General features: G+C 35.1%; 7 protein-coding genes across 7 annotated transcripts; 4 read left to right on the top strand and 3 right to left on the bottom strand.

Moving 5' to 3' along the window:
• On the bottom strand, window positions 1-394 carry LOC119607384 (histone H4). Its single transcript, XM_037961264.1, has one exon. The coding sequence runs from the start codon at window positions 390-392 to the stop codon at window positions 81-83; it is 312 nt and encodes a 103-aa protein (XP_037817192.1). The 5' UTR covers window positions 393-394; the 3' UTR covers window positions 1-80.
• Window positions 395-3735: 3341 nt separating this feature from the next.
• Window positions 3736-4183, top strand: LOC119607395 (histone H3). The gene has a single exon (XM_037961278.1). It carries the CDS (start codon window positions 3769-3771, stop codon window positions 4177-4179), a length of 411 nt encoding a protein of 136 aa, XP_037817206.1. The 5' UTR covers window positions 3736-3768; the 3' UTR covers window positions 4180-4183.
• Window positions 4184-6173: 1990 nt separating this feature from the next.
• On the top strand, window positions 6174-7002 carry LOC119607394 (histone H1-like). Its single transcript, XM_037961277.1, has one exon. It carries the CDS (start codon window positions 6243-6245, stop codon window positions 6909-6911), a length of 669 nt encoding a protein of 222 aa, XP_037817205.1. The 5' UTR covers window positions 6174-6242; the 3' UTR covers window positions 6912-7002.
• A 1730-nt stretch (window positions 7003-8732) lies between these two features.
• Window positions 8733-9235, bottom strand: LOC119607400 (histone H2B). The gene has a single exon (XM_037961282.1). The coding sequence runs from the start codon at window positions 9185-9187 to the stop codon at window positions 8816-8818; it is 372 nt and encodes a 123-aa protein (XP_037817210.1). The 5' UTR covers window positions 9188-9235; the 3' UTR covers window positions 8733-8815.
• A 5379-nt stretch (window positions 9236-14614) lies between these two features.
• On the top strand, window positions 14615-15161 carry LOC119607398 (histone H2A). Its single transcript, XM_037961280.1, has one exon. The coding sequence runs from the start codon at window positions 14694-14696 to the stop codon at window positions 15066-15068; it is 375 nt and encodes a 124-aa protein (XP_037817208.1). The 5' UTR covers window positions 14615-14693; the 3' UTR covers window positions 15069-15161.
• A 1803-nt stretch (window positions 15162-16964) lies between these two features.
• On the bottom strand, window positions 16965-17399 carry LOC119607402 (histone H4). The gene has a single exon (XM_037961285.1). It carries the CDS (start codon window positions 17341-17343, stop codon window positions 17032-17034), a length of 312 nt encoding a protein of 103 aa, XP_037817213.1. The 5' UTR covers window positions 17344-17399; the 3' UTR covers window positions 16965-17031.
• A 7202-nt stretch (window positions 17400-24601) lies between these two features.
• On the top strand, window positions 24602-25430 carry LOC119607393 (histone H1-like). The gene has a single exon (XM_037961276.1). The coding sequence runs from the start codon at window positions 24671-24673 to the stop codon at window positions 25337-25339; it is 669 nt and encodes a 222-aa protein (XP_037817204.1). The 5' UTR covers window positions 24602-24670; the 3' UTR covers window positions 25340-25430.
• Window positions 25431-26620: the final 1190 nt, after the last annotated feature.

The raw sequence follows: 26620 nt of genomic DNA on the forward strand, positions 1-26620 counted from the left end.
TTGTTGTTGTTGTTTGATGAAAAATATTGAATATTGTCGATGTTGTTGACTACTTTTACACAAATATTCTTCTCGATTATTTAACCGCCGAAACCGTACAAAGTGCGACCTTGTCTCTTCAAAGCATAGACAACATCCATAGCGGTGACGGTTTTCCTCTTGGCATGTTCAGTATAGGTGACGGCATCACGGATGACATTTTCCAAAAACACCTTCAAGACACCACGGGTTTCTTCGTAAATCAAACCAGAAATACGTTTTACACCACCACGACGAGCCAAACGTCTAATAGCTGGCTTGGTAATACCTTGGATGTTATCACGCAACACTTTACGATGACGTTTAGCGCCACCTTTTCCCAAGCCTTTACCACCTTTACCACGACCAGTCATTTTTAATCACTTTATTTTATTTTTTCACTTTTAAACACACTTCACAAAAGATTCACAAGAACTAATAATTTTCGCCAAGATTCAAGATTCAAGATTTCATTTATTTACCCATTAAAATTCATTACATAACATTTAGGTTCTCTTACAAAACTAAAACAATTAATACATTCTTCCTACATACTACGGTATTAATAATGGACTTTCCAATATTCTCATAAAATATAGCTATGCTATGACGCTTACTAAAACATTCTGTTCACTCTCGATACATTCCCCAAAAAAGGGATTAAAAAAGGGATACATTCAAAGCTTACTTACTAAAACTTACATCTAATAACAAAGAACTTACAAACTAGAATAAAAATATTCACAGAAGGATAGACAGATAAAAGATATTTACAAAAGACAAGAAATAGATAAAAATTATATACAAAAGGAAAGACAATCTCATTGTGCGGTATTATATACCGTATCACGAATATCCAGAGTGTGGATTCTCCTATGATAAAATAAGAGGTCTGCACTCTCATAGAGGAGGCCAGCTCCCCTAAGGGTCAACAAATCCACCGGCGATAGATATCTAAACATCCGAATGGCCTCCAAATCATTCGCCCTATCAAAACATGCCCTTACCAGACTATTCTCCAAAAAGCGAGAACCCTCCAAAAATTTAACTGCCAATTCAACCATAAAGATATCAATCCTGTTGAAATCTATGGCCCTGTACACCGACAAGCAGGATGGCCTGCGGAACACCCCATCCGGTCCCAATCGGCGCGTCAAACCCAGACAAGCGACCAGCACACCCCGCTCCCATCTCCTAAGCCTCTCCATCTGAGATGAGGAAATTCCAAACCAAGCCGGAAAAGCATAGGAGATGAGTGGGCGAATTACCTGCTTATACACCAAGAGTCTCAACCTTCTGTCAAGACCACCCTTGCGCTTCAGTATACCCTGATAGGTAGAGAACATTCTCTTCGCCTTCACCAGAATATTGTCAATATGACGATAATATTCGAAATTCTCGTGAAAGATGACCCCGAGATACTTCAACCTATCAGAGACACTGATAAGCTGACCGCCTATGGTCAACGATGGTATATATGACCTACAGTTAGGAAAAATATACTTGCGTCTACCCTTTATCATCATACACACAGTCTTACCCATATTCAAGTTCAGTCCCCATATCGAAAAATAGTCCGAAAGTAATCCTAAATAGTCATTCAGTCTTCCATTCACCGTCCGTGCACTAGCCCCCGAAGAGGCAACAAGAATATCGTCAGCATAAATCAAAAGTAAGTGACCCTCAGGTGGTTGAGGTATATCAGACATAAATATATTATACAACACTGGGCCAAGCAAAGACCCCTGCGGCACACCCGCAGTAATAGATCCTTCGTCCGATAAGACCTCCCCCACCCTAACTCTATACGTACGGTTCTTCAGAAAGCTGGCAACCATTCGGCAAAGACCAGCCCCAAATCTCATACCCATCATCTTGTACAATATGCCATCCTGCCAGACGGTATCAAAAGCCTTGGCAAAGTCCAAGCTAACTGCCATCGTCGGACATCTCCTATTGAGACCTCTCGCCACATAATCAGCAAATACCATCAAGGCATGAGAAGTGGAGTGGCCAGAGTCGATAAATGTCAGTCCCTCAAACGTCCTAGTAGCGTCAACATTCCTCCCGTCAGCAGTAAAATTGTCACAAAATGTAGTCAAAGGTGTCACTCTGTCCAATGAGGAAACCATGCCCTCGACCGTTGAACCAATCGGCCCAAAACGTCCCACTTGTCCAGTCTGATTCACTCGGAAAAAGCAATCCGCTAGCAGATTTGCTTTCCCGAGATCATCCGAGATGGTCCTTCCCTGAGCATCCACCAAACTCCTAACACTAGGTCGAGCATTCACACCTGCCGCAGTCTTAATGTTCCTGTAGGTCCTGTTATTATGGCGAATCCGGCCTAAGAAATCCGTCCAATAATCCCTCTCAAAGACAGCTATTGAACCCTGTATTATCCTGTCCAAGTTCCGTATCTCCGCCCGCAGGATATTACATCTACCCGGATCGCCACATGTCCTCAGTGTCCGTCTGAGTCTCTTCTTGCTGTCAATAAAGTGCAAAATATTCGGCGGAAGTTTCATCATGCCCCTACTCCGCATGGAAACTTTAGGAACCGATTGGTCCATGGCATCTACAAATGCCCTATTCATCGCCCCGATGCACTCATCGATCTCGCCCTCAGAAACATTACGGTCAACGGGCAACCTACAGTCAATAAGATTGACGGCAAGTGTAGTCCTAAATTTCCGTACGTCCATTCGGTCATAGTCGAATCTCGAAGATTGTTCCCGCGACACACAGTCACCTACAAAGATATTCATCTCCACAGCCTTATGGTCAGATTCGTAATCCAATGTATTAAGTCCGCCGTTATTTACCGTCATAACGTCAACAGAAGTCACAAAAAAGTCAATGTATGATGATAATACGTCGTTCACGTGAGTTGGTCCATTAGTCCTATGTATGTCCATATCAGGACATGTAAGTAAAAAGTCGCGAAGGGCACGACCGCTCGCGTTCGTATGAGGATCCCCCCAATAGGGATGTCTTGCATTGAGATCTGTACCAATCACAACACTGCCATCCCTTGCCAAGTCCAGTATAGAGTCAAAGTCCCCAGCACTCAGAGTAATACCCGGTCGAAGATACATTGAGATCACAGTGATGTAATCACCGTTCACCTTCCGTATCCTCACGGCGGTATTCTCCACAGAACCTGTATCGAGAACGACCTCCCCAGATTGAAAGGTATCCCTCACGAGAACAGCCGTACCACGACCATGTCCAATTTGTCTGTCCTGTCTGTATATATCATACCCCCTTAGGGAAAATCTATGGTGAGCACTTAAAAGGTGCTCAGCCAACAATACAACGTCCGGTTTATGCTCCCTCAAGAACAAATTCAAATAATGTCTTCGATGTCTAGAGACAATCGAATTAACATTAATGAAAATGATCTTCATTGTCCTAGTCATTCTGTCCTAAGGTCATCAACATACCCAACAAAGCACGTGACTTGTCCCCGTCACAGTTAATAATTTTCGCCTCCTAACCACTGGTATTTATACCAAATTCAACTAAAATTAGAATGTATCAGAAATATCATGCTATACTATTCTTTTTCGTGTGTGCGTCTAAAATTTAGTATAATCAACCACCACTAAATGCAACACACACACTCACCCTTATATTTTCAATACAAAATTTTTCTATATAAACCCGGTACCATCGGCGAAACAAAAATATTCGTGTGTGAACAGTGTTAAAGTGATTTTTAAAAAGTGAAGTGAAAAAAAAGTAATAATAATGGCTCGTACTAAGCAAACTGCCCGTAAATCGACTGGTGGCAAAGCACCTCGTAAACAATTGGCTACTAAGGCTGCTCGTAAAAGTGCACCAGCTACCGGTGGTGTTAAGAAACCTCATCGTTATCGCCCTGGTACAGTAGCTTTGCGTGAAATTCGTCGTTATCAAAAGAGTACTGAATTGTTGATCCGCAAATTGCCCTTCCAACGTTTGGTTCGTGAAATTGCTCAAGATTTCAAAACTGATTTGCGTTTCCAGAGCTCTGCTGTTATGGCTTTGCAAGAAGCCAGTGAAGCTTATTTGGTTGGTCTCTTCGAAGATACCAACTTGTGTGCCATCCATGCTAAACGTGTCACCATTATGCCAAAAGATATTCAATTGGCCAGACGTATTCGTGGCGAACGTGCTTAAATTTCTACTACAGACAACGACGTATACATAACATCAACTCGTCGTCTATTAACAAAACAACAATCGGTCCTTTTCAGGACCACAAAATAAAAATGAAAAAGAGATATTTACTAGGATAGGTTAAAAATTTTTTTTTTTTAAATTATTTTTTGTTTTTATTTATGTAAACAAAACACAAGGAGGAATAATCGCAAGAGCATTTTATTTATTGTTTTGAAAAATTGCCGACGGTTTAACAAAACATTTTGCCGTCGGCAAGATTAGATATTTTTTTTTCTTTTTTTATTTATGTAAACAAAACAATCAAAAGAAATAATAATCGGTTCTTTTTAGAACCATTAAACATTTTTATAAAGAGCATTTCATTTATTGTTCAAACATTACTTCTTCAACTAAATTTTAAAATATTTTATAAATATTTTGAAAAATTGCCGACGGCTTGACAAAACATTTTGCCGTCGGCAAAATTAGATATTTTTTAAAAATGTTTTTGTTTTAGGATCATAAAAGTTGTTTATATTTTTTTGTCAAATAATTATTGCATTGAAAATTTCTATAAATAATAGATAATTTAAACTTTATTTATGAGAAAATTATTGTTTTTTTTTTTTTTTTTAATAAAATTTATTATATTTTGATATTTACAACGAGAGGCAAATGTTTTTGTATAATAAATATTAATAAAAATTTGAATTATTTGTACAAAATATATAAAATTATTTTAATTTAGCAAATTTTTAGAAAAAGTAGTTTTTGAAATGACTTTTGTTAGGAAATGTTTATTTACAAAATTGAAAATTTGTTTATATTTTGTAAATAAAATTTGTTTATAATTCTTATTTTCAATTGAAATTTTATTCAAAATAAATGGGGAAAAAATCGCAAAAAATTAAATATTATTGTTATTTTTTTACTAAATTTTGCAAAAAAAAAAAAAAATTCTTATAAACATAAAATTTTGATTTCGTAAATACAAAGTAATTTATTTATTAATTTGTAAACAAAAATAACAAATATTACAAATATTCTTATTAAAATTAGTAAATTTATTTGTTTACTAAATAACAAAGAAATATTTTCATGAAAATATACCAACTTAAACAGGTCACACAATTTAACAAGAAAATTTCATCGTTATATTAGTTAATAATGATTCTTATCAAAATAGTATATTTTTCCTTAATAAAATTTACAATTTGAAAAAAAGTCATTCAAAAACATTTGTACAATTGCATATAATGCAACAATATTATGAAAATAGAGAAATAAATAACAATTTGCTTTAAAAATAAAATCTCTATATTGAGTCATTTCAAAGAGTAAGAGTAAAATGAAATTGCTTGTAAAATGAGCATTTTTTGGATTATCTGTTAAAAATATTAAACAATTTGACTTTTAGAATTATTTAGTAAATAATGCAATAAAATATATGTAAAAATTTATCAATTTTATTGGAATATTTATTAGTTTTAATTTTTCACTCAATAGGATAAATTGAAAATACCATTGAAAATTTTGTCAATATGAGAATTTTTCGGTGACATAGAGTAAATTTTAAAATAATTTTTAAAAATCGAAAAAATTAAAAAAACTATATTTTCTTAATTTAGCATAAAGAAAACATATAAGAGTATCATCTGAAATAGTTTTCTTAAGAATATTTATGAAATTTGTTAGAAAATTTTCAAGTTTTCTTGATAATTTACTAGAAATTTTTAGCAAACTTCTCAGGAAAATGCTTATAAAAATTGCCAAAATGAAGAAAAAAATATTTTCTCAATTTTAGCATAAACTACAATATCTAAGCTAACAATTTTAAGAAAAATTCTTTAAATTTTTTCCAAAATCTTGAAGAAAAACTTAAAAATATGATAAAACTTTTGTTAAATTTTATACATGCTCGCACTAAAAATCTAACAATCTACATCCATTGACTACTATGAACTTCTCATACTTACGATGTACCTTAACTTATTAACTGTGCTCACGCATATAAAGTTTATATTATAAAAAAAGTGTTTATTTTCAAGTGAATTTTTTAAATTTTACAAATAAAAACAATCATGTCTGATACCGCTGTCGTTGAAACCGCCGCTTCCCCAGTAGCTGCTCCAGTTGCCGAGAAAAAAGCAAAGAAAGCTGCAGGCGCCAAGGCCAAAAAACCATCCAGTGTTCCTACTCATCCACCAACCCAACAAATGGTAGATGCTGCCATCAAAACATTGAAGGAACGTGGTGGTTCATCCCTTCCAGCCATTAAGAAATACCTTACCAGCACTTATAAGGTAGATGCTCAAAAATTGGCTCCATTCATCAAGAAATATTTGAAGAGTGCTGTAACCAGTGGAAAATTAATCCAAACTAAAGGTAAGGGTGCTTCTGGTTCATTCAAATTGTCAGCTGCTGCTACAAAAGAACCAAAAGCAAAGAAGCCTGCTGCTGAAAAGAAGGCTGCTGCCGGAGATAAGAAAAAGAAGGTCGCCGCTACTAAAAAGGCTACCCCTGCTGCTAAGAAAGCAACTGCCACCAAAAAGACAGCTGAAAAGAAGAAGGCAGAAAAAGCCAAGGCAAAAACTGCCAAAAAGACTGGTACAGTTAAGGCAAAACCCGCAAAAAAGGCACCAGCAACTAAACCAAAAGCACCCAAAGCCAAGAGTGCCGTCGCTGCTAAACCCAAAAAGGCTGCTCCAGCTAAAAAAGCAGCTGCCAAAAAGACTGCCGCCAAGAAGTAAATATTCCACCCCTCTTCAAAGAACAAATTATTTTTCGATATTCGAAAAAAAGATTTATTTCTATAATATTAAAAAGCCCTTTTCAGGGCTACAAAATATTTATCAAAAAGAGATTAAATAACAAACAAAACAATATTTTTGATGTGATTTTACAGAATATAATTCTTTTTTATTAAATTCTTGATTTTTAAGAATATTTTCTGCTAGTTTGTTAATGAAAATAAGAAGTAACATCAATAGTAAACAAAACATTGTATTGTGTGTGTGAATGTTTGTTAAAACAAAAACACACGAAACGAGAGTGAATTTTTGTATTGAGCATAAACATAATATTGAGAGTAGTTTAGCAAGAATTAATGAAATGCCGTCGGCAAAGCACAGTTTGTAAATAATTCATTATTTTTCTATCAAAATGTAAATAAAAAGTAAAAATCTTTAGAAAATTCATTAAATTTTACAGAAAAAACATAAATAAAGAAAATTTTGTTAAGAAAATTCAAAATAATAGAACAAATTTATTTAAAATGAAATTTAACGAAATGCCGTCGGTAAAATACTTTTTCATTGTTCGTCTTCAACAAAAGTAAATTTTTGTTTTTCTTCTTCTTTTTTTCAAAAAATCATTAAATGCCGCCGGCAAAACGTTACATTTTAATAAGAAAAATATTCTTTAAATAATTGTTTTTTTTTTTTTTTAAATGCCGTCGGCAAAACAGCAAATTTTAATATGAAAAATCAATATATTTTCTACAAAATAAGTAAAAATCAAAAATATCTGTATTAGTTACTAAAATAATTTCAATATTTGTTTATTTTATAAAAAACACTAAAATTGAAATTAAAATTTTAATCGTTGAAAAATTACGAAATGCCGTCGGCAAAATATTAAATTTTAATATGAAAAATCAAAAATATTCTTAAAAATATCTCAAGTTTCTAAATTTCACATGCCGTCGGCAAAACAGAAAATTTTAGTATGAGAATCAAAAATTTTGCTGCAAAATTAATAAAAAAACATAAATAATTTACAAAAAAAATGTTATATATTATAAAATTGTAAAATGCCGACAGCAAAACAAAAATTTGTAATATTTTTTTAAAAATTTTTCAAATGCCGTCGGCAACACAGCAAATTTTAATATGAAAAATCAAAAATATTGCTAAAAAATAAGTAAAAACATAAATATTTTACAAAACATTTATTTATATTATAAAATTGTAGAATGCCGACGGCAAAACAAAAAATTTTAATCTTTTTTGAAAAATTTTCAAATGCCGTCGGCAAAACAGCAAATTATAATATGAAAAATCAAAATTATTGCTAAAAAATAAGTAAAAAACATAAATATTTTACAAAACATTTATTTATATTATAAAATTGTAGAATGCCGACGGAAAAACAAAAAAATTTAATATTTTTTGAACATTTTTCAAATGCCGTCGGCAAAACAGCAAATTTTAATATGAAAAATCAAAAATATTGCTACACATATTTTTAGGATTATTATTAAATCATTATTTTCATTTTATTTGGATAAATAAGTGTAGCATATCCAATTTCTTTAACGTTTTTATGGTAGTGGAAATCTGCTTTTTACATTGTTGGCAATTTTCAAATTCACAAACCAAAAACACAAAAAGGTTGCAATTCTTGCTTTAAATTACAAAAAGGTTTGTGAATTAGACAACTAAAATCAAAATGTCCGAATTTTCAAAGCAAATTTCCACACCAAAAAGAAAACCAACTGCTATTATTAAACAAATTTATAATTAAGTATAAAACAATAAAAACCAATCTCTTTTTTGAAAAATATTTGTGGCCCTGAGAAGGGCCGTTTTGTTGTAGTTGATGTTAAAGAAATTATTTATATAAACCATTTGTTGACAACAGCAAGGCAGAAAATTTACTTGGAGCTAGTGTATTTGGTGACAGCTTTTGTACCTTCACTGACAGCGTGCTTGGCCAATTCACCGGGCAACAATAGACGGACAGCAGTTTGAATTTCCCGACTGGTGATGGTTGAACGCTTGTTGTAGTGAGCCAAACGAGATGCTTCAGCGGCAATACGCTCAAAGATATCATTAACAAAACTGTTCATGATACTCATGGCCTTTGATGAGATACCAGTATCGGGATGTACTTGCTTCAACACTTTGTAAATGTAGATGGCATAAGATTCCTTGCGCTTACGCTTGGTTTTCTTGTCACTCTTGGTAATATTCTTTTGGGCTTTACCGGCCTTCTTTGCTGCTTTACCACTGGTTTTAGGAGGCATTTTTATTATTCACTTTTTTTTTCACAAACACTTTTTAAACACTGTTCACAAACTGAGTTTTTTTCATTTCATTTCATTTCATTTATTTCCAAAAAATTTTCATTACACATGTTTCCATTAAAACTACTTTTATATTAAATCTATTCCTTACGTACTAGTGTACATTCCATGGACATATCAAATTTGACTGGTACATATTTATAGCATTACTGACAAATAATCATTTACATTTTTACATTTTACATTAAATCATTTAGATAAAATTCTCTAAAAAAGGGAAAAAAAGAGATCAAACTCCAACCTAAAACTAATTCTTATACTAAATAAATAAAAGCTTAAAACTAGGGAAGATAATTATATACAAAAGATAATAGATAGATATTTACAAAGTAAAGGCATATGGCCTATTGTGCAGTATTATACACAACATTAACTAGGTCTAATGTACCTATTCTCCTATGGAAGAACAGTAGGTTTGCACCCTGATAAAGAAGGCCAGCTTCCTTTAGAGTCAGAATGTCCACCGGGGACATATATCGAGACGCACTCACAGATTGAATATCCCTTGACCTACTAAAACATCCATGGACGAGACTGTTCTCTAAAGAACGAGCCTTTTCCATGGATAAAATAGCCGTCCTGGTCATGAACGCATCTATCCTCTCAAAGCCTATTGCCCTGTATATGGATCTGCAAGAAGGCCTGCGCCAGATCCCATCCGGACCGCGCCTCCTCCTAAGTCCCAGACATGCGACCAATATTCGTCTCTCCCATACCCTAAGCCTTTCCATCTGTGCAGAAGATATTCTGAACCAGACTGGAAAGGCATAGGAGATGAGAGGACGAATTACCTGCCTATACAGAAGAAGACCTACTCTCTTATCTAGGCCCCTTCCATGGCCAAGAATCCCACGGTATGATGCGTATGCACGTTTCGTGCGCTCCAATACGTGGTCAATGTGGCGATAGAACTCAAAATTCTCGTGGAATACCACTCCGAGGTACTTCATCCTGTCCGATACAGGAAGCCATTCATTCCCGATCCGAAGAGAAGGAATGAATGACCTACTGTTCGGATACAGGTACTTACGTCGGCCCTTGATCATCACAGCAACCGACTTTCTCACATTGAGACGAAGACCCCATTTGGAGAAGTATTCCGCGAGTACAGCCAAATACGCATTCATCCGTGCATTCACCGTCCTAGCCCTCGGTCCCGATGCCGCCATGAGTATATCGTCTGCATATATAAGCAGAAGGTCGCCCTCAGGAGGCGAGGGGATATCACTCATGAGGACATTGTAGAGTACAGGACCCAATAAAGAGCCCTGTGGTACCCCCGCAACTACAGATCTCTCGCTAGATTGAGAATCTCCCACTCCTACGGCAAATTTCCTATTACTAAGGAAATCAGCCACCATCCTACACAATCCCCTATCGAGTCCCCTATCCAAGAGCTTACAAACAATGCCCTCTTGCCAGGCAGTGTCAAAAGCTTTCTCGAAGTCCAGACTAACAGCAATCGTAGGGTATCCGTTGTTAAGACCCCTTGTGACATAGTCAGAAAAGACCATTAACGCATGAGAAGTAGAGTGCCCCTTCCTGAAACCAAATTGTCCGTCCAAGAGGGAGTTATCCCCAGTCAAACCGTCTGTAAGTTTAGTCAAAAGAAAATGTTCCAGTAGTTTCCCAAAAGGTGATAAAAGGGATATCGGTCGATAACTATTGCACTGTTTAGGATCCGATTTCGGTTTTAGTATCGGCACAATTAATGCCTTTTTCCATGCCTTGGGAAAATAACCAATATTTAGACAATGGTTGAAAAGTATCGCCAGAAAGCGCCAGGTGTTGTGGCGAGTTTTTTTCAAAACATAATCTGGGATACCATCCAATCCACTGGACTTTTTATTGGATCTTCTCCTCAAGGCATCTCCGATTGACTCTGGTCGAATGAAACCAAGTTCATTCGGATCAGTGCCATTCGCAAGAGTATTGCCTCCAAAGACCGTTAAAGGACCCTCCTGTCCTAAGGATGCAGTCCTATCCCTCACAGTGTCAGTAAAAGCGTCCGTGCCCGTTCTCTGTCCACGTTGATGTACGTTATAAAACTGATCTGCAAGCAGATCAGCCTTCACATTATCGTCCGATGTCAAATTTCCCCGTAAGTCAATCAAATCGTTCACCGTATTGCGTTTGTTAAGTCCAGCAGCAGTCTTAATTTTCCTAAAAGTCTTGTCATTTACCTGTATGTTACCCAGAAAATTCTCCCAGTGTCCGCGTTCGTATTCGGCAATGGCGCCCTGAATTATCCGGTCAAGATTACGTATGTCAGCCTTCAATATGTTGAGTCGAGTAGGATCCTCGCATCTGTGTAGTATTCGTCTTAGTCTCTTTTTCTCCGCTATAAAGCCAAGAATATTGTCAGGTAGTTTCAGTAGCCCTTTACGTCCTACAATAACCTTAGGAATAGAAAGATCCATGGCGTTTCTAAAGGCCTGGCCCATAAGTTCAACGCAATCATCGATCTCCCTTTCAGTTACATTTCTATTGTCAGGCAGTACACATTCGTCAAGTTTCCTGGTCAAGAGTCTGTTAAATCGGTCTTTATCCATTTTGTCATAGTCAAATCTAGTCGGTTTAATCCGACCAATACAGTCATCAATACCAAAAATACATTCCACAGCCCTGTGGTCAGATTCAAAATCAAGTGTCCGTAAGCCATTACCAGTCACAAGTGGTGTCATGTCAGCAGATGTCATAATTATGTCAATGAAGGAGGATGTTGTCGCACATATCCTAGTTGGTCCATCAGTCGGTTGAATATGCAATTCAGGATTCGCAAGAAGAAGATCATATAGAACTCTACCACTACAACTGGTGACCGTGTCCCCCCAGTGTGGGTGTCTGGCATTCAGGTCAGCCCCAATTACCACACCACCTTCACTGACGAGATCGATCACCGGTCCCAGTTCCACAGCAGACATTGTGTCCTGTGGTCTACGGTATAATGAAATAGCAATCAAAGGATGACCATTCACCCTACGAATTCGAACTGCAGTGTTCTCAATTGTACCTGTATCAATGAGCACCCTTTCACAAGAAAGAGTATTCCTGACCAGGATAGCAGTACCTCCCCCACGTCCAGATTGTCGATTCTGTCTGAAAATTAAGTAACCGTCAATGTCTAGCTTATGGCAAGGACTAAGTCCATGTTCAGCCACAAGCAAAACGTCGGGTCTATGTTTGTCCAAGAATAGTCTCAGGTAGTGTCTTCTGTGTCGGGAAACAACCCTATTAACATTTATAAATATACATTTTAACGACCTAGCCATTGTTCTGTAGCATCATTAACATGCCCAAAAGAGCCCTAGATTTGCTTTCGTCGTCCTTCAGCCCACGATATTCGCGAGCAAAGCCCCCAATTTTGCCGATGCACTGAAGCAAACCCCCACCAAAGAAGCGTCTGCAGTCCTTATCCACAAGATCAAATTGCGAAAGTGAGTTCGCAACAGTCGGTTCATGAACAGCCGAGGCTGCTCCAGTAAAAGTCACCGAAGAAACCCTAGGCACATTGGATGTCACAGCCGATGCATATGACATACCAGGTTTAACCTTCCCAGCAGACTGACGTAATTGTACATTACCCTGACGCTGTTGTCCATTACCCCCTCGAGTGGTCCTCCTATCCTGCACCTTTCGCAGCAGTTCAATCCTACGGGGACATTCCCTGGAACTGGCCACGTGTCCCTCAACACCGCAATTTACACACTTCACCGGAAGTCCTACTCTTCTAACGGCCTGTCCAGTAACTGGGTCTGTCGCCACTGTTTCCCCGGTATTATCGTCCTTTGCAGGTATCTCGCAATTACCAGGACCATGAGATTCGCCACATTTGACACATCTATATGGCATCTGGCAATTCGTAGATACATGGCCAAAGCGTTGGCAATTAAAACATTGGGTAATAGCCCCCCTCCTATACTTCCGTATGTTCACACGGCAACGTAATATGTAACGGACATCACAAAATGCCGCCACATCTGTATCCCGCGAAAGGCGTAGAAGCCACCTATCCCCATTAAGCTTAACTAGACCTAGTATAGAGTTCCTAATATGCAAGCCCTCCAGGTATCCCATTACATCATCATGGCCGTAAGTGCCAGAAAGTCCCTCTATAACAACCGACAGAGGCCTTTGTCCCTTTGGTGTGTAAGTATAATAATTGACCCCGTGGTCCCTGAGTAGAGCCTTCAGCCTATCAAAATCCGCGAGGGTGCAAACCCCTATGTTCGTGGCATTTTTGCCCAAAATCTTCATATTATAATTAGTATGTCCTAAGGTACTATTAATAATCTCAGACATATACTTAACATTAATATTGTATGTTGTTACAACTGGTACTTTTATCGACTTACTTTTCTCCGTCTTCTTCTGCATAGCTCCAGAGCAACCAGGGACTTCAGTCATGTTAGCTGCAGGCTTACCATCAGGAACAGGAATACTTTCAATAGTAGACATATCGGAGATGTCATCTGGGAGATCACCATCATGATCAGCACCACCTTCAATGCCAGCTCCGGCTTTAGCTTGGCCCAAAACAATTGCCCCAGCAGCATGGGACTTGTTCTTCTTCTTCTTTTTCTGCTTCTTACCGTTCTTCTTGCTGGGAACTGGTTTCATAGCTTCCAGTTCGTCATCACTCACAAGCGTATTCATTAAGGATGAGCCATGTCTTGCATTTATAATTTCATCCAGCCTCTTCTTCAAAGTATCAACTTCCGAACGAAGTTCATCAATAACTCTATCTTTAGAGTTGATAATTTGTTGGTATTCTTCATCAGAATCCACCCTTTGCCGCTTACTAGGATATATTTTACCATCCTCAGCCATATTCAGTAATGTCTATCTGCATAGCAGAATAATCGACTTTTACCAAAATATATTCCCGTTCTCAAAAAGTTCAAATTCGTTGCCTTCTATGGGCTTCTCAATAAATCAAATGAGCTTATAATAGCAAATAAGGCAGGCTGCCTACTATTTCTTCTCAAAAATTCAATGCACCACTTTCACAATTGAAATATATTCAATGCCTACTATATTCGGCTCGCTTCACAAATTTTCTTTTAAGCTTATATGTCGAAAAAATTTTTTTCGCTTTTACACTTTCTAATTACAAGTCACTTTTTAGTTATTATTTAAAACACTTCACTCGAGCACTGTTAAACACAAACTATGATGTATTGTGATAATCTATACACGTTTTGCATGAATGGCACACAATTTCTGTGATTTGAGTTTTTTTCTTGATGTGTGCGCATTATATACCTTTTTGGAATCCAACAAATACAATTGTATCTACAAAATGTATCTACACAAACCACCCCATTGTGTGTGTGTTCTTCTCAGAAAAAAAGTATAAATACCCATGGTAACAAAAAAATATTTTATCAGTTTGTGTTTACAGTGCTCTAGTGAAGTGTTTTAAATAATAACTAAAAAGTGAAAAATGTCTGGTCGTGGTAAAGGTGGCAAAGTTAAGGGAAAGGCAAAGTCCCGTTCAAATCGTGCTGGTTTGCAATTCCCCGTCGGTCGTATCCATCGTTTGTTGCGTAAAGGCAATTATGCCGAACGTGTTGGTGCCGGTGCTCCCGTATATTTAGCTGCCGTTATGGAATATTTGGCTGCTGAAGTTCTTGAATTGGCTGGTAATGCTGCTCGTGACAACAAAAAGACCAGAATTATTCCCCGTCATTTGCAATTGGCCATCCGTAATGACGAAGAATTGAACAAATTATTGTCTGGCGTAACCATTGCTCAAGGTGGTGTTTTGCCCAACATTCAAGCTGTACTTTTGCCAAAGAAAACAGAAAAGAAGGCCTAAATTATTTTACACAACGACAACAAGAAAATGTAAAAATACTATACAGACCATCGTATTTAGAAGAAAACCAACCGTCCTTTTCAGGACGACAAATTTATTTCAAAAATGAGTAAAATTTTTTCAAAACTAACTTAAAACTTAACAAAATAATAAGAATTTTCGAAAATTTACAAGTTTAAAATCAAATTGTATTGTCTTTTTATCAGTAAAAGGCATCCGTTTTGCTTATTTTCAATTAAATATGTATTTAAAACAAACATCTGCCTCACATAATCATCCCTCGTTTTAATTCTTCATAATCATCCCTCGTCTTATTTTTTATACACAACAAAAACTATGGTATACATAAAATCCAACAAACTAAAGAAAAACACATACACAACTATACACATACATACTATGCCTTTACATTTCAACAAACTTCCTCAAATAAGAATTTCTTGTGATTTTACAAAAACAAAAACCACTGTATAAACAACAAACTAAAAAAAAAAAACACTCACACAACTATACAAATGCCTTTACATTTCAACCATCTGCTTTTTTCTACAAACAAAAACAACGATATACATAAAAACTAAGAAACTAAAAAAACACACACAACTATAGAAATTCCTTAACATTTTTTGCTTTAGTTCAAAAAAAACCAACAACAAACACATTAAGCTGATATACTGAATAATCTTACAGTCGAGATTCCCACGAAGTATTTTTTTTTTCTACATAGAATTTGTTTGTGTTTGTCAGTATGTGATCGTTTTAAGTAAAAACTGGCTTGCTTCTTCTTTATTCTGTATGCGTTGATAATTTTTTGTATATTGTTGTTGCGTACAGTTAGACTGAAAAGTTATTTTTTCATTTCAACTTTAAACATTGCATATTTTCATTTTCTATCAACTAATATTAACAATATTTTACTTTATTAAGTATTTTCTTCTATTTAAAACATTTTTTAGAAATTTTAGAACAAAAAAATAATTTTTTGCTAAAAAAAAAGAAAAAAATTTTCTAATTTTCAAATTCCGTCGGCAAAACACTCTTTCATTATATGAATGTCTACTAAAAATCTAAAAAATATACTTTTTTTTGACAAAAAAAATGAAAAAGTGTTTTGCCGACGGCATTTGATAATTTTTTCCTTTTATACGCATTTTTAGAATTACTTTTTTTCTTTAGAAAATTTTTTATAAGCATTTTTAGTTGAAAAAGTGTTTTGCCGACGGCATTTTATAATTTTTTCTTTTAATAATCATTTTTTAGTAGATGTTCCTTTTTTATTCTCATATTTCGGAAAAATAATTAATATAAACTAATATTTTCATTCAAAATATAACAAATATAAAATTTTTCCCAACATTCCTAATGATTTTCTTTGAAATCAATTTTTATGAATAAATAAACAAAAATACACACAGTAGAAGAAATAAACAAGCATGCATAAACAAACCACTATACGAATGCCTTTGCATTGTGACTACTCTCACATATTCTTGTTTTCGTTGTTCTCTTGTTAATACACAGTAGAGACTTTACCTAGAATTTGTTTGTTTTTTTATATGAAACTGGTTTCTTGTTTGTTTATATTTTTCATATGCGTACAGTTTGACTAGAAAAATGTTTTCTTTTGGTAATTTTAATAAGTAAACAATTCATAATGATGATTTTGTTTGTAAATAAATGAAATTATGAAAAAATATTAAAAAAATCGAAAATTCAAAAAAAAAAAAAAAACTAAAAATGGTTTGTTTACCTTTTTTTTTTTAATACACATATATTTAAATTAAAAAAAAAAAATTTTTAACCTATGGTAGTAAATTTTTGATTCAAAAATGCACTATCTCTTTTTAAATTTCATTTCGTGGTCCTGAAAAGGACCGATTGTTTTGTTGCTGTTGTTTGATGAAAAATATTGAATATTGTCGATGTTGTTGACTACTTTTACACAAATATTCTTCTCGATTATTTAACCGCCGAAACCGTACAAAGTGCGACCTTGTCTCTTCAAAGCATAGACAACATCCATAGCGGTGACGGTTTTCCTCTTGGCATGTTCAGTATAGGTGACGGCATCACGGATGACATTTTCCAAAAACACCTTCAAGACACCACGGGTTTCTTCGTAAATCAAACCAGAAATACGTTTTACACCACCACGACGAGCCAAACGTCTAATAGCTGGCTTGGTAATACCTTGGATGTTATCACGCAACACTTTACGATGACGTTTAGCGCCACCTTTTCCCAAGCCTTTACCACCTTTACCACGACCAGTCATTTTTACTTTATTTTATTTTTTCACTTTTAAACACACTTCACAAAAGATTCACAAGAACTAATAATTTTCGCCTTTTATTATTCATTTCATTTATTAATATCCAAAAAAAAATCAAATTACATATGTCGACTTAAAACTAACTATCCATTTAAATATTTTTTCCTCGCGCACTGTGTGCTTTGCAAGAACTTATCAAATAGCACTAATTACATATATATAGCATTTACCATATTATAATAAATTTATATAAGTTACATTTAATGTATCACTCTTCGTAAAAAATTCCATAAAAAAAGGTAAAAAAAGGAGGCATTCAATTTACTTAAAACTAAACTTAAAACTAATATAAGAATGAAAAATTATTTACAAAAGATATAGTAGAATATGTACAAAAGAAGGAAATATTCACAAAAGATTGGCCTATGGCCTACTGAGCGGTGTTGTAAACCACGTTACGTATATCAAAGGTATTTATCCTCCTGTGATAGAACAAGAGATTTGCACCCTCATAGAGAAGATCAGACTCACTCAAAATCAGAAGGTCGGTCGGGGACAGGTAATGTGATGCCAAGACAGTCTCCAGATCACCCGACCTTACAAAACATTCCCTAACTAAATTGTTCTGTAGACAACGAGCTCCTTCCAGAAATCTGATTCCCCTATCGATCATAAAGGCGTCAATTCTCTGGAAATCTATCGCCCTATAAATCGACCTACATGATGGACGCCGGTAGATGCCATCAGGTCCGAGCTTACGCCTTAGACCCAAGCATGCTACCAGAATCCTTCTTTCCCATATCCTAAGCCTCTCCATCTGGGCAGATGAAATTCTGGACCAGATTGGAAAGGCGTAGGACATAAGTGGTCGAATTATCTGGCGATAGAGCAGAAGTCCTATTTGCCTATTTAGCCCCTGACGTCCGAGGATACCCCTATACATCGCGTAGGTACGCTTGGTGGATTGCAAAATATAGTCCACGTGCCTGTAGAATTCAAAATTCTCATGAAAGATCACACCCAGATATCTAAACCTGTCAGACACCCTAACACACTCATCACCAATCCATATGGATGGAATGAAAGACCTGCTATTGGGGTACAAGAACTTACGCTTCCCCTTAATCATCACAGCCACTGTCTTATCCATATTCAGTCGCAAACGCCATTTCGCGAAATATGGTGCCAATATCGCCAGATATTCATTAACGTGATTGTTAACTATCCTCGCCCGGGGACCCGATGACGCCTTTTCAAGTAAGCCCCAATCATCCCGGCCGTAATCAGGCCCTGTCGATTTGAGTCCACTCCGTCCGCAGTAATATCGTTACCAAAAGTATTCAGAGGTGTTCTGTTACGTAGTGTAGATACTCTGTCCCTAACAGTCTCGGAAAATGGATCATTAGTTGAGTCTTGTCCATATTGTACGTGAGAGAAGTGTTCTGCCAGGATGGCAGCTTTTCCTACATCATCAGAAACTAATGAGCCTTCCATATCAACCAAATCATGTACCCCTACATGTCGATTAAGTCCGGCAGCTGTCTTAACTGTCCTGTACGTTCTGTTGTTTAGTTTTATGTTACTCAAGAATTTCGTCCAGTGTTCACGTTCATGTACGGCAATTGCGCCTTGTATTATTCTGTCCAGGTTCCTAATGTCAGCCTTTACGATAGCACAGCGTATTGGGTCTTCACATCTATGTGCCAGACGACGCAGTCTCTTTTTCTCAGCAATGAAGTGCAAGATATTTGGCGGAAGTTGAATAAGTCCCCTTCTACCCACTGGGATCTTTGGTATAGATGCGTCCATTGCACTTCTAAAGGCCTGACTCATAGATTCAATACATTCGTCAATTTCACCCTCAGTCACATTTCTGTCCACTGGTAGAGAACATTCCGTCAATCGTTCAGATAGTATGGTATTAAAACGTACACGGTTCATTCTGTCAAAGTCAAATCTAGTTGGTCTAATACGTCCAACACAGTCATCTATGCCAAATATGGCTTCCACCGCCCTATGGTCCGATTCGTAGTCGAGCGTTCTGAGTCCATCACCTGTCAATAGTGGAACCATGTCCACAGAAGTCATAATAACGTCAATGTGCGAGGAAGAGTGAGCAGTGATCCTCGTGGCGCCATCAGTTGGATGTATTTGCAGATTAGGGCTATTCAGCAGTAGATCACGCAGAACTCTACCACTAGAGTCTGTGACCGTATCACCCCAGAATGAGTGTCTGGCATTTAGATCACCTCCGATCACCACGCCACCATCATTCGAAAGCTCCACGATCGAGTTAAGATCTCTAGCTAGCAGTGAGTCCTGCGGTCTACGGTATAAAGACACCACAGTTAAGGCACCACCACTCACCCTGTGAATGCGTACTGTAGTGTTCTCAATCCTCCCAGTATCTATTAAAATTCTCTCGCACGAAAGACTGTCCCTAACGAGTATAGCTGTCCCTCCTCGTCCATTCTGTCGGTTCTGTCTGAATGTCAAGTATCCTCTCATGTCCAGCTTATGACGAGGACTAAGTCCGTGTTCCGCCATAAGCAATATGTCCGGTTTATGTCTGTCCAAAAACAGTCCCAAATAGTGTCTCTTGTGTCTCGAGACGACCGAATTCACATTGATGAATATACATTTAATTGTCCTAGCCATTGTGTTGGAGTGACATTAACATTCCCAGCAAAGCACGGGATTTAGCCTCATCGTTGTTCAACGCACGATATTCGCGCGCAAAACCACCAATCTTCGTCAGACAATTGAGCAACCCACCACCAAAAAAGCGTTTGCAGTCCTTGTCTATAAAATCAAACTGTGCTAAAGCACCCTTCAAGTCCACCCCAGGGCCAGATGCGCTACCTGACGAACCACTAGTAGTGGCACCACTAGACGTGCCAGCCGCCGCAGCAGAGGCGTACGAAAAACCAGCTCTAACGTTCGAAGACATAGGTCGGTGTAATCCCCCATTCTGTCCACTAGACGTTCTCTTCGCCTCGATCTTACGCAGTAATTCAATCCTGCGTGGACACTCTTTCGAGCTGGCAGCGTGACCATCCACGCCGCAATTTACACATCTGACAACATGCCCTACTCGTCTAACCGCCTGTCCAGTGACAGGATCAGTCACAAGAGTCTCGTCATTATCATTGCCCTTAGGGGGAATACTACAATTCCCCGGGCCATGAGATGCCCCGCATTTAACACAGCGGTATGGCATATTGCAATTCGTCGATGTATGGCCAAAACGCTGGCAGTTAAAACACTGCGTGATCGCCCCCCTCTTAAACTTCCTAATGTTCACCCTACAACGTAAAATGTAGCGTACGTCCAAAAAGGAATCAATATCAGACTCACGCGAAAGTTGCAAGAGCCACCTATCGTTATTAAATTTCACTATCCTAATAATCTCAAGTTTGATCTTAAGACCGCTCAGATAGCCCTTCACATCATCTACAGTGTAGGTCCCCGACAGACCCTCAATGACCAATGAATATGGTCTTAACCCCTTAGGGGTATACGTAAAATAATTCACTTCCCGTTCAACAAGTAGTGTCTTCAACTTTTGAAAATCTATGAGGGTGCAAACCCCTATATTCGTAGCATTCCTACCCATCAGTTTAATGTTATAGTTACAATGGCCTAGGGCCTGGTCAATAACCTGAGTAATCTCCTTAATATTAACATTATAAGCAGTAATAACTGGAATATTTTTAGACTTACTTATACTATTCTTTACAGCATTATCCCGTTGAGCTTGACTGCAACCAGGAACATTATCATTAAAGTTGTCATCTAGACCTTCAAAAGAGGCAGCTGCGTTTTCAGCAACAACATTCTTCCTAACAGCACCTTTATCAATGGCAGCAGTTGAACCAGCTACGGCTTTAGCCTGGTTTTTCTCATTCTTCGATTTTTTACCAGAAGACTTTTTGCTTTTCTTCTGCTTCTTAACTTTCCTCACCTTCTTTGCAACTGGTTCATCAACGACCATGTCGTCCTCAGTCGTAATATTCTCCTCTGTGGAGAATTTAACATCACCACTATTCAAAAATCTATTCATAGCCTCATGCAATTTTGCATTCTCGGCACGAAGTTCAGCCATTTCACGGCTCTGCTCTTCAATTATACGCTGGAGATCACTCATGGTCACTCCAGAATGGGCTCTCTTGTGTGGGTTCAGATCTTCATCCTCCCCCATGGTGAATAAGTTCTATTCGCACCCTATCAAGGGTACGAAATAATCAAATCTTAATCACAATACAATAAAATGTCTATTCACACGAATATATGTCCCAAAATTGCACTCAAATGGCAAAATTAAGTATTATAGTGTCTTTTCACTTTCTCTGCCTCCTATAGGATTCTCACAATCCTGAGGGCTTAATGATATTTCACAATGACTACTATAGTAGCCAGGCTTCTCACTTTTTCAAATGTCACTTAAAAATGTTCACTGCCTACTATAATAGCTAGGCTTCTCACTTTTACAAAGCACTTTTAAAAAATTATTGATTATCCGCTCAGAGCACTGCACACGTTCACTGATCACACAACACTCGTTTTTTGAATAATTTTCGCCTCCTAACCACTGGTATTTATACCAAATTCAACTAAAATTAGAATGTATCAGAAATATCATGCTATACTATTCTTTTTCGTGTGTGCGTCTAAAATTTAGTATAATCAACCACCACTAAATGCAACACACACACTCACCCTTATATTTTCAATACAAAATTTTTCTATATAAACCCGGTACCATCGGCGAAACAAAAATATTCGTGTGTGAACAGTGTTAAAGTGATTAAGTGAAGTGAAAAGTAATAATAATGGCTCGTACTAAGCAAACTGCCCGTAAATCGACTGGTGGCAAAGCACCTCGTAAACAATTGGCTACTAAGGCTGCTCGTAAAAGTGCACCAGCTACCGGTGGTGTTAAGAAACCTCATCGTTATCGCCCTGGTACAGTAGCTTTGCGTGAAATTCGTCGTTATCAAAAGAGTACTGAATTGTTGATCCGCAAATTGCCCTTCCAACGTTTGGTTCGTGAAATTGCTCAAGATTTCAAAACTGATTTGCGTTTCCAGAGCTCTGCTGTTATGGCTTTGCAAGAAGCCAGTGAAGCTTATTTGGTTGGTCTCTTCGAAGATACCAACTTGTGTGCCATCCATGCTAAACGTGTCACCATTATGCCAAAAGATATTCAATTGGCCAGACGTATTCGTGGCGAACGTGCTTAAATTTCTACTACAGACAACGACGTATACATAACATCAACATCATCTCGTCGTCTATTAACAAAACAACAATCGGTCCTTTTCAGGACCACAAAATAAAAATGAAAAAGAGTGCATTTTTGAATCGAAAATTTACAAGGATAGGTTAAAAAATTTTTTTTTTTTAATTATTTTTTGTTTTTATTTATGTAAACAAAACACAAGGAGGAATAATCGCAAGAGCATTTTATTTATTGTTTTGAAAAATTGCCGCCGGCTTAACAAAACATTTTGCCGTCGGCAAGATTAGATATTTTTTTTTCTTTTTTTATTTATGTAAACAAAACAATCAAAAGAAATAATAATCGGTTCTTTTTAGAACCATTAAACATTTTTATAAAGAGCATTTCATTTATTGTTCAAACATTACTTCTTCAACTAAATTTTAAAATATTTTATAAATATTTTGAAAAATTGCCGACGGCTTGACAAAACATTTTGCCGTCGGCAAAATTAGATATTTTTTAAACATTTTTTTGTTTTAGGATCATAAAAGTTGTTTATATTTTTTTGTCAAATAATTATTGCATTGAAAATTTCTATAAATAATAGATAATTTAAACTTTATTTATGAGAAAATTATTGTTTTTTTTTTTTTTTTTTAATAAAATTTATTATATTTTGATATTTACAACGAGAGGCAAATGTTTTTGTATAATAAATATTAATAAAAATTTGAATTATTTGTACAAAATATATAAAATTATTTTAATTTAGCAAATTTTTAGAAAAGTAGTTTTTGAAAGGACTTTTGTTAGGAAATGTTTATTTACAAAATTGAAAATTTGTTTATATTTTGTAAATAAAATTTGTTTATAATTCTTATTTCCAATTGAAATTTTATTCAAAATAAATGGGGAAAAAATCGCAAAAAATTAAATATTATTGTTATTTTTTTACTAAATTTTGCAAAAAAAAAAATTCTTATAAACATAAAATTTTGATTTCGTAAATACAAAGTAATTTATTTATTAATTTGTAAACAAAAATAACAAATATTCTTATTAAAATTAGTAAATTTATTTGTTTACTAAATAACAAAGAAATATTTTCATGAAAATATACAAACTTAAACAGGTCACACAATTTAACAAGAAAATTTCATCGTTATATTAGTTAATAATGATTCTTATCAAAATAGTATATTTTTCCTTAATAAAATTTACAATTTGAAAAAAAGTCATTCAAAAACATTTGTACAATTGCATATAATGCAACAATATTATGAAAATAGAGAAATAAATAACAATTTCCTTTAAAAATAAAATCTCTATATTGAGTAATTTCAAAGAGTAAGAGTAAAATGAAATTGCTTGTAAAATGAGCATTTTTTGGATTATTTGTTAAAAATATTAAACAATTTGACTTTTAGAATTATTTAGTAAATAATGCAATAAAATATATGTAAAAATTTATCAATTTTATTGGAATATTTATTAGTTTTAATTTTTCACTCAATAGGATAAATTGAAAATACCATTGAAAATTTTGTCAATATGAGAATTTTTCGTTGACATAAATTAAATGTAAATTTAGTAAATTTTAAAATAATTTTTAAAAATCGAAAAAATTAAAAAAACTATATTTTCTTAATTTAGCATAAAGAAAACATATAAGAGTATCATCTGAAATAGTTTTCTTAAGAATATTTATGAAATTTGTTAGAAAATTTTCAAGTTTTCTTGATAATTTAGTAGAAATTTTTAGCAAACTTCTCAGGAAAATGCTTATAAAAATTGCCAAAATGAAGAAAAAAATATTTTCTCAATTTTAGCATAAACTACAATATCTAAGCTAACAATTTTAAGAAAAATTCTTTAAATTTTTTCCAAAATCTTGAAGAAAAACTTAAAAATATGATAAAACTTTTGTTAAATTTTATACATGCTCGCACTAAAAATCTAACAATCTACATCCATTGACTACTATGAACTTCTCATACTTACGATGTACCTTAACTTATTAACTATGCTCACGCATATAAAGTTTATATTATAAAAAAAGTGTTTATTTTCAAGTGAATTTTTTAAATTTTACAAATAAAAACAATCATGTCTGATACCGCTGTCGTTGAAACCGCCGCTTCCCCAGTAGCTGCTCCAGTTGCCGAGAAAAAAGCAAAGAAAGCTGCAGGCGCCAAGGCCAAAAAACCATCCAGTGTTCCTACTCATCCACCAACCCAACAAATGGTAGATGCTGCCATCAAAACATTGAAGGAACGTGGTGGTTCATCCCTTCCAGCCATTAAGAAATACCTTACCAGCACTTATAAGGTAGATGCTCAAAAATTGGCTCCATTCATCAAGAAATATTTGAAGAGTGCTGTAACCAGTGGAAAATTAATCCAAACTAAAGGTAAGGGTGCTTCTGGTTCATTCAAATTGTCAGCTGCTGCTACAAAAGAACCAAAAGCAAAGAAGCCTGCTGCTGAAAAGAAGGCTGCTGCCGGAGATAAGAAAAAGAAGGTCGCCGCTACTAAAAAGGCTACCCCTGCTGCTAAGAAAGCAACTGCCACCAAAAAGACAGCTGAAAAGAAGAAGGCAGAAAAAGCCAAGGCAAAAACTGCCAAAAAGACTGGTACAGTTAAGGCAAAACCCGCAAAAAAGGCACCAGCAACTAAACCAAAAGCACCCAAAGCCAAGAGTGCCGTCGCTGCTAAACCCAAAAAGGCTGCTCCAGCTAAAAAAGCAGCTGCCAAAAAGACTGCCGCCAAGAAGTAAATATTCCACCCCTCTTCAAAGAACAAATTATTTTTCGATATTCGAAAAAAAGATTTATTTCTATAATATTAAAAAGCCCTTTTCAGGGCTACAAAATATTTATCAAAAAGAGATTAAATAACAAACAAAACAATATTTTTCATGTGATTTTACAGAATATAATTCTTTTTTATTAAATTCTTGATTTTTAAGAATATTTTCTGCTAGTTTGTTAATGAAAATAAGAAGTAATATCAATAGTAAACAAAACATTGTATTGTGTGTGTGAATGTTTGTTAAAACAAAAACACGAAACGAGAGTGAATTTTTGTATTGAGCATAAACATAATATTGAGAGTAGTTTAGCAAGAATTAATGAAATGCCGTCGGCAAAGCACAGTTTGTAAATAATTCATTATTTTTCTATCAAAATGTAAATAAAAAGTAAAAATCTTTAGAAAATTCATTAAATTTTACAGAAAAAACATAAATAAAGAAAATTTTGTTAAGAAAATTCAAAATAATAGAACAAATTTATTTAAAATGAAATTTAACGAAATGCCGTCGGTAAAACACTTTTTCATTGTTCGTCTTCAACAAAAGTAAATTTTTGTTTTTCTTCTACTTTTTTTCAAAAAATCATTAAATGCCGCCGGCAAAACGTTACATTTTAATAAGAAAAATATTCTTTAAATAATTGTTTTTTTTTTTTTTTTTTAATGCCGTCGGCAAAACAGCAAATTTTAATATGAAAAATCAATATATTTTCTACAAAATAAGTAAAAATTAAAAATATCTGTATTAGTTACTAAAATAATTTCAATATTTGTTTATTTTATAAAAAACACTAAAATTTAAATAAAAATTTTAATCGTTGAAAAATTACGAAATGCCGTCGGCAAAATATTAAATTTTAATATGAAAAATCAAAAATATTCTTAAAAATATCTCAAGTTTCTAAATTTCACATGCCGTCGGCAAAACAGAAAATTTTAGTATGAGAATCAAAAATTTTGCTGCAAAATTAATAAAAAAAACATAAATAATTTACAAAAAAAATGTTATATATTATAAAATTGTAAAATGCCGACAGCAAAACAAAAATTTGTAATATTTTTTTAAAAATTTTTCAAATGCCGTCGGCAACACAGCAAATTTTAATATGAAAAATCAAAAATATTGCTAAAAAAATAAGTAAAAACATAAATATTTTACAAAACATTTATTTATATTATAAAATTGTAGAATGCCGACGGCAAAACAAAAAATTTTAATCTTTTTTGAAAAATTTTCAAATGCCGT

Source organism: Lucilia sericata, unplaced genomic scaffold (genome assembly GCF_015586225.1).
Source record: "Lucilia sericata isolate MDLA Ls3-8-SP2 unplaced genomic scaffold, ASM1558622v1 Contig000691F_arrow, whole genome shotgun sequence".
Classification (NCBI taxonomy): Eukaryota; Metazoa; Arthropoda; class Insecta; order Diptera; family Calliphoridae; genus Lucilia; species Lucilia sericata.